This window comes from Neolamprologus multifasciatus, chromosome 7, assembly GCF_963576455.1.
Source record: "Neolamprologus multifasciatus chromosome 7, fNeoMul1.2, whole genome shotgun sequence".
Classification (NCBI taxonomy): Eukaryota; Metazoa; Chordata; class Actinopteri; order Cichliformes; family Cichlidae; genus Neolamprologus; species Neolamprologus multifasciatus.
In genome coordinates this window covers 1652884-1661510 of record NC_140445.1, presented here as the reverse complement: position 1 = coordinate 1661510, position 8627 = coordinate 1652884, and the positions used below count along the sequence as shown (strand labels likewise).

Genomic DNA, 8627 nt, shown 5'->3' with positions numbered 1-8627 from the left:
ATCAGGTTTGGTCTTCACCAAACAAACAGCCACAGAAGCGCCGAGCTCTCCAGAAAGAAAAGGACGCAATCGCTTCCCTGCTCCAGCACGTGCCAAACAGCGTAAATAAGACTTGACTCGACCAAACGATCTTCCTTAAAACGAGCGCCAATTACAAGCCCGAGTCGGCCTCGCCCGCAGCGTCGTCGCACGTTTGAAATTTAAATCCGAGGCGACGTCGCGGGATGATAGACGCGGCTTTACGAGAGATTTGAACACAATTCCCAGTGATGAGGCGATGCAGATCACTTTCACAGGTGGAGGACTCGCTATCTGCTGCTTTGAGGAAAGATCCCCGTCTTCTTCAAAGGGCTGCCACGTAAACAGGTGGTGATTTAAGATCGGAAGACAAACAGAGAAAAAGGCAGAGACGGGAGGAGGGCTGAGGTGCACGGTGCTGATAACGCCACAAAAACAGCAGATTGAGTCTAAATGTCAGAGAGATTCTGCACTCGGGTGAACTTTACACGACCAGTGTCCCCATTTCCCTTTCCATCTGTATACGGCTGTGCAGCTGTGTGATGCTGCTCTGCCTCCCCTCCTCCAGAAAGAGGCCTCTTTATGCATTCAGCTACAATATAGGGGCTCAAAGTGAGCAGCACTCAGACTCAGATTAGGCTAAATTACCATTCGGAGCTGCTGTGCTCCGTGCACCGACAGGAACACACTTTTAGAAACATCTCTTTTCCTACAAAAGCGCCGACTCTTGAACAGAGAGGAGCTGCCATCCGGGCAAAATCACAGAGGACTCGTCTTCCTGCCTCCTGTCACAGATTGCCTCAAATAACAAAAAATTAGGGAGAAAATGACAGAATCGTCGTCACGCCATCAAACAGCTGGAAAAGGCTGTTAAATCTGTCAATTTCATTGTGTGAAATCTCAGTTTTGTGGGTCTCGGAGCAGCTGGAGGGACTGCAGCTTCTCCGGTTTGAACAGGTTGAATCAGTGTGTGTGACGCTCACAGGAACATCGATGGAGCGGCGGCCGTCTGGGACTGAGGACGGACGGCTGAGACATTCCCAGGCTGCGCTCGGATGCAAAAACTCTCCAGCGAGATTTGTCTAATGAGCAGCGAAGGCTCTGTGTGAGTCGGTGCTCTCTCGATGGACCACACTCGCTGTTTGTTATGTTTGGTTCACTCGGAGCAGAACGAAGCGGACGTGGGAATCTGACTTACCTGGAGACGAGACCGGGGCGTCCGGCCGAGTCACAGTTTTCAGTAGAAGAGTCCAAACTCGAAGGGTCGGGCCATGAGCATCCTTGTTGTTTTATTCAATGTTCATGGAGTCAAGAATTTCGAGACTTAGAGGAGCTCTAATTAATATTCTACCTTGGGCAAAAGACTCATGTGGTGCATAAGATAAGATAAGATGACCTTTATTAGTTCATCTTATCTTATCTTGTGCACCACAGTGCGGTGGCCATCGTTTGCCTGCACACAGAATACGCAAAAAATCCATATAAATGCAAAACTCACCACTCCCCCGAGTTACCAGACTTACAATCCTTACTTTGTCCAGATCTTAGACGGATGGATCAATGGACCGACCAAACTTTCCAATCACAACTTGTATAACAGAATCATCAAAAGTGATTTAGCCTCCAAACCGGGAGGAACATACCCACAAACTTAGTTTCTAGTTAAAACGTAGAACGTTAAAAGTAGGGATGGGTACCGGTATCCGGTGCCATGATGGCACCAGTTCTGACATAAACGGTAGTAACCAGACCGAAAAGCAGCGCACATTTCGGTGCTTTATTTTTCCTGAGCTGTGATACACTTTAGATTCTAGCCAATCATTTTACGTTTCCGAGGATAGTAGGCGGGTCCAGGTACGTACGTTCTTTTAGAGCAGAGCTACAGATTAAAAATGCCCAAGGCGAAGATGCAAACTCAGCAGCTGCAACAAGTGCTTTAAGCTGATACTGTGATACTGTCAAAGGAGGTAACACCTCAAATCCGATGAAACACCTGGAGACGTATAGCGTTTTTTTAAAAGCCGAGAAATGCGCCGTATTTGATAGCTTGCTGCGAGACCTCACACCGAGCACATCTACTGCGGGTGTGGTGCCTGTTATCGGACCCGGAGTTAGCAACATCCCCCAAAAACCCGAAGAGGAGAGTCCTGGCCCCTAGCCCTGCCAGTGTAGCAGAAATGATGAGGGATGATGATGCAGCAGCAGCCGTTCTTCTCTGCGTGAGTAGCTTAATGTTGTTCGTGTGTAATTTACGTTGAGTAGGCTAACCACGTTATTACATTAATGTATGTAAGGTGAACTAGCAAACAGCATCATAGCTACATGCGGCTGTCTTCTTGTTTGATGGCAGATACTCCCTTCACCCTGGACAAAAAGGCTAAAATGACCAAAGAAAACGTGGAAAACAGTTAAACATGAGAGGTTTTTGGACAAAGTTTGTGTTTTTTCCATTGTTTAAGCTGCTTCCAGCCAAGAGTGATACCATATATGCCCTATAGCTGCAGAAAAGGCTAACATTGTTATCTTTTTACAAAAAGACAGCTGAACATGAGAGGTTATTGGACCAATTTGGCACCGGTATTGGATAAAACCTAAACGATACCCATCCCTACTTAAAAATCACTTCCAGAAATCCTTTTAACGGACCGAGTGTCTGTTTAACAAAAGGAAAACACTGGAAGGAAACGTGCATACATCCCTGCTTTAATGTGTTTCTGACGTTGAGGCTGCAGTGTGTTATCACAACTATAATCTAACTGTTAGACCAACGGCTCAGCTTTGATGCTTTGACAAAAAAATTATATTAGTTTTATAAATGACTCATCTCCTTGTACCCATGAAATGTCAGATAAAGAGCGCTCCTATTGTTCTCGCTGCGCTAAGCTTTCAAAAGCAGCCGCCATCTACAGAGAGACACACAATAAAACAAATGTTGGGAACGCGTTCTCCATCAGAGCTCGCAAACTTTTTAAAATACCGCAGCCGCTGTTAATCACAGTGTTTCGTGGCTTCATCTGATTTCTCCAGCAGATATTTGTTATCTGTCACTTTCAGATCATTTTGACACACTGGTTTTTTGTTGCAGGTATTTTGTTCAAACACATCTTTATACGCGATGATGGTGCTGAATATAAAGGTTTCTGCATCAACACAAACCCAGCAGCTTAGCTGTGTAGCCGTAGAGCGACTTCTGAGACTCGTCCACACAAAAACAAACGTACACGTGAAACGTGAGTGAAAGACGCACCGGGGGTTTTTGTTTACATCATCACCATCCGATAATTTCTCAACAAAACAACCATTTTATGCACACGTGTGTCGTTTGGTTTATTTACTCACACAACAGAGACGATGTCACCTCGTTGGACCTGGTAGTTTCTCACACTCCAACGATTCAGCAGGACGACGTCACACTTGGACCCCCCGTCTGGGTTGAGGAACGGCTAAACACAGAAGCACAAACACAGCTTATAGAAAATCACTGTTCATAGATGTTATGTGTGTGCAATCTTTGCAATGACAGGAACCTATTAACCCTTTAAGACCTACCATAGAACCAAGTCCACCAGAGCTTATATTATATTTTTACATGCTGTGGAGCCATTTTTGGGAGCATTTCAAGTTGATATACATCAATACAACCATTACAGCCTAGATTTTAATAATATGTCTGCATTAAGTGCATAGTAATTACATAAATTGCAAAAAAGTGCAATAAACTACAAAAAATTGATTTTTTTAACATATATTTCTAGTTAGAGAAATTTAAGAGGCTTATCCCTCAAAACTGTAAATACAAAAAAGTTGCACAAAATAGTTTCCCACCACAGGAAATTTATTTTGAGTGTCGTCATAGTTTTATTTTTGAAATACACCAATTTTTATACACTGCAGGAAAAACGAAAATAAACATTATAATGCAAATTTGCAAAAAAGCAGCATATGCATCAAAATAAACTATTTCCAGCAGTGCAATATGAGTCCTAAGCATCCCAGAAACCACACAGAAAGTCATAAAGTCAAACATAACTTTTAAAAACACCAGTATAGGCTCATGAGGCCCTGATGGTAAAAAACTACATTTCCGCGAAAATGACATCACTTCCGGTTTCGGGCAGGTCATGGCGGACATGCGATAGTTCGCGCTGATGGACGTAGGAAGTGTTATGAACAGCTGATCGGATCGGCAAAGCGTGTTTCTGGAATATTATGTTTGTGTTGCTGCAAGTGCTTTTTATGCAGTTTTTGCAAAGCTATATGTGGAAGGAAACTGTGACCGAGGACAAGCTGATGGCATAAGATGTAAGTACAACTCCTCCGGTTTCATATGCAAAAAAAAATATTGCGCTAGCTCACGTGGTTGCAGAGCTACCGGGATTTAAAAATAGTTACGCAAAACGGAGCGTGCCCGCTCTGACCAGCTTTAAAGGGTTAATTAAAAATAATCTCAGTTCTTAGGGTCGTCTCCTGGGGTAGCACTAAACTGATTGGGAAAACAGCTCAAATCTGGCTGATAGCAAGACAACAGTTTGTGGGTGTGGCCAAAAATCTCTCACATTCAGAAGCCAGTCTTTGCCTTCTGTGCAATTTTGAGATCTATGGTCAGAACAGGAAGCCGTTGAAAAGTAGCCACCGAACAAGAAGACTAGATTGGAGGGAGAGCAGCCGAATTAAAAATCAGGTATGGTTTGTGACAGCGGTCCCCAACCTCGAGTCGTTTGGTACCAGGCCGCGAGAGTTCAAATCAAATCAAATCAAAATTTATTTATATAGCACATATTAAAACAACAGTGTTGACCATAGTGCTTCACAATCAGTAAAAGCATGAGACAGTTAAACAATAAAAGAGGACAACAAACAATAGGTAACGACACAACAAGCTAGACCAGCCAACTAGACAGAATCAAAAGCCAAAGTAAAAAAATAAGTTTTAAGACGTGATTTAAAAGACTGGATCGACTCGGCAGTACGAACATGAACAGGGAGGTTATTCCAGAGTCCGGGTGCCACGGATGCAAAGGCCCGGTCTCCTCTCGACTTCATTCGAGTCCTAGGTTGTACTAGGAGCCTGTGATTGGACGATCTAAGTGCTCTGTTGGGATTATATGAATGGAGTAGTTCAGAAAGATAGGTGGGCGCTAAATTATTCAGAATATTAAAAGTTTTTAAAATCTATACGATATTTAACAGGCAGCCAATGTAGTTTGGCTAAAATTGGAGTTATGTGTTCATGGATTCTCGTGCCTGTTAAAAGACGCGCAGCTGCATTTTGAACTAACTGAAGCCGGCAAAGAGAGGAGTGTTGGAGGCCCGAGTAGAGGGAGTTACAGTAGTCCAGTCTGGATGTAATAAATGCGTGGATAAGCTTTTCAAGGTCCTTTAAAGGAAGGAACAGCTTTGCTTTGGAAATCTGACGCAACTGGCAAAAGCTGTTTTTTACCACAGTGGAGACCTGTTTCTCAAGTTTAAAAGAGCCATCCAGGAACACTCCGAGGTTTCTTACAGTGGGCGAGAGATGGCTAGCGAGAGGGCCTAGGGCAAAGTTGAGTTGAGGTTCGGGTGTGAAATTTATGGTTTTCAGCATTTTTATCGTTATTTTTTATCACTTTTATCGTTAACTCAGCTTCCCTGGGTCTTTTCCCGTGTGTTATGAATACATTTTATTTTTTTGGTACTGGTACCGGTTTTATTTGGCTGTATTTATCTGCGACACCTTAAAGGCCAGTCCGTGAAAATATCGTCGGACATAAACCGGTGTGTCGCGCAAAAAAGATTGGGCACCGCTGGTTTATGATTTTAGTTTAACTTGACATGACCAGGACGTCACTTTGTGGGAGAAGACGAGCACACGGGGAGCCAAGCCTGGTGAGGTTGGGTTGCTTTTAAATGTACACTGCGCAGGTGAGCGATGGCATCAACACGGTCCGGGTCATTTCTGCAGAAGGTTCTCCCACGGGCGCCGGCTCTGATAGTCCGACCACAGGGCGCGAACTCAGGACTCGGTGCAGTCCAAAGAAACAAGCAGCACTCAGCTGCTCACACACTGGAGCTAATGGACCATGTGTGGGTTTGAGAACTGTAGACTCTGAACTGAAAACTCCTCCATGGTTGGATCCAGAGACTGGACAATTGTTGTCACAGCAACCGCAGTCCTGTTAGTCTTTTATATGATGTATACGCATTCCCTGTTTGAGGGAAAGTTTTCCCTTTTCCATACGAGTTGGCAGTAACATCCAAACTTTCTCTTTCTGCAATCCCAGAATGACTCCACGATGCTGAGATCGGGGGCTTTGTGGGGTCCACGCCATCTGTTCCAGGGCTGCTTGTTCTTCTCTGCTTGATGATAGTCCTTTATCACTCTGGATGAATGTTGGGGCTCATTGTTGTGCTGCACAATGCATCCGAGATGATCCCACGCGTCCCCGATGGATAGGAATCTGAGCATCAGATGCATATAAACTTTTTGCACAGCAGAGTGCATTATCTACAGAAATTATTTGGCTTCCCGCAGAGTAAACAGCAGTCACCGTGCTCTCACACAACACATCAGCACAACCAGTAAATAGAAAGGGAGACACACATCCGTTGGCGAGACACTTGATGTTTACGCAGGGCAAAACTTTTATTTGGTTTGCTTTAACAACTGGCAATATCCACACACGCCCTTCAGAGTCCCAACATTGACCCCCATGAGGCCGTTCCTCCTCAATATTCACCAGGTAACACAATTATAGATGTGTTTGCTAAATCTTTATTTAGGTTAAAATGTTAGAGGTCAGTGTCAGGGGGTCACCTACATAAAAAGGCACCGTTGGGCACTGTTAACAGTTCAGGGTCAGCTCTGTGTTGCCATACACCTAAGCAATAAGAGCAAGGACACCAGACCTACAGACTCCATGTAGGGGTTTAAGGTCGTTGGTATACTGCCTGTAAATCATCTGCTTCATGGATGGCACCAAACAGCACATCTCCATCCTCTGCAGCATCGTCACCTTCATAATTGTGTTAATCCAACATTTGTCCACCTATTAATCTATTATCTGATGTTTATCATGCATCACAGTCAGCAAAGCAGAGAAGGCCAAGCCTCCTCCCCCCCTGCCTGCTTGACCTCTTCCGGCGTGTCCTACTCCAGGGTCACCTGCCAGAGCATTCTCTCATCTAGAGTCCAGGAGATGCTGAAGCATCTCAGTTGGCTCCTTTGAATGTGGAGGAGCAGAGGGTTTGCTCTGAACTCTTACTGAATGACTGAGGACTCACCCCATCTCTAAAGCCAAGTCCCTTCAGAGGAAGCCCAGTTCAACCAGTCAGGGGTAATGGTACTAGGTGAGGGATCAATGATCAATCCTTGGGACAATTTGTGCAAAATTATTTACAGTCTGTGCATTTACATGTTAAGGTAGCACTAAATCATAGAAAACTTGAATGTTGCCACCACAGATGGGCGTTACTGTAATCCGATTACTTTTTTCAAGTAACGAGTAAAGTAAGGGATTACTATTGCAAAAACGGTAATTAGATTACCGTTACTTTCCCGTAGGAACGCTGCGTTACTGCGTTACTAAAACCGTGATTTTTTGCGAGAATGTCTCATGACAGTGACGTAAGCGAGTGCGACGTTCGTGACAACAGCTGTGTGCAGATCAACAATGGATCATATATCGAGTGCAGAGAGAGTATGAGCGTGCAGCGTTTAAAGCGTGGAAGTACTGACCTTACTTTGAGTTTGATTCCATAAAAAGTGACAAAAACATTAGTGTCCGTTGTGCGTGGGAAGAAAACTTCTTTTTACAGCGAAAAAAAACCCTAAACTTCCGAGCAAGCACCGAGTAGCTACGACGTAATGGGAAACTCACAGAGAAACTCGCGGATTCTTCCACTGACCGCTGCACACCTGCACCAGGGTAACCCTCCGCCTACCCCACTCCTGCTTTACAGGTGAAAATAGAGCAACAGGACCGCTAGTCTTTGACTTTATTTATTTTCTGCTGTGTTTTACTTGCATCTATTTGAAAGACTGAGTGTAAACACACAAAATATTTTATTTTATGTGCTGGAATGTGCAGAAAATATGTTTAAATATTAAACTAATTTCTTTCAGTCAGAGAATGTTGCAGATAATTAAATTTTTGCTTGATGCATAAAGTTAAAAGATTAAAACTAATAAAACAAGTTTTAAAAAGAGACTTTTCCATTTGATTACATTTTGTATGATGATTATGTAGAAAAAGTAGAATTGGGCTGAAAGATCTATCACTTTATCACCTATTCAGGTTGTAAATCCTGTTTTTAAAAAGTAACTAAGTAACTAAGTAATTAATTACTTTTGAAAATAAGTAATCAGTAAAGTAACAGGATTATTTTTTGGGGAAGTAATTAGTAATTAGTTACTGATTACTTTTTTCAAGTAACTTGACCAACACTGGGTGCCACTAATAACTATCATACATATAATTTTGTAACAATTAAAACCCAGTTTCAGCTGCATCAGTCTCTGTTTCTTTACTCTTCTGCTCAGCCTCCCCACACCCTGATGACTCGGTTTTACTTTGAATTATCACCCCACCTTAATGAGTTCCCTTATGGTTGTTATAGCAATGTACTGAACT

At 43.3% G+C, this 8627-nt stretch overlaps 1 protein-coding gene across 3 annotated transcripts in view; it reads right to left on the bottom strand.

Annotated features, from left to right (window-relative positions):
• immp2l (inner mitochondrial membrane peptidase subunit 2) overlaps positions 1–8627 on the bottom strand; it is a 222847-nt gene that overhangs the window by 174579 nt on the left and 39641 nt on the right. For all 3 annotated transcript variants that reach the window (XM_085165426.1, XM_085165424.1, XM_085165425.1), the window contains exon 3: positions 3358–3461. In XM_085165426.1, coding sequence (XP_085021552.1) covers positions 3358–3461 — 104 coding nt within the window. The remainder of the gene's footprint in view (positions 1–3357; positions 3462–8627) is intronic.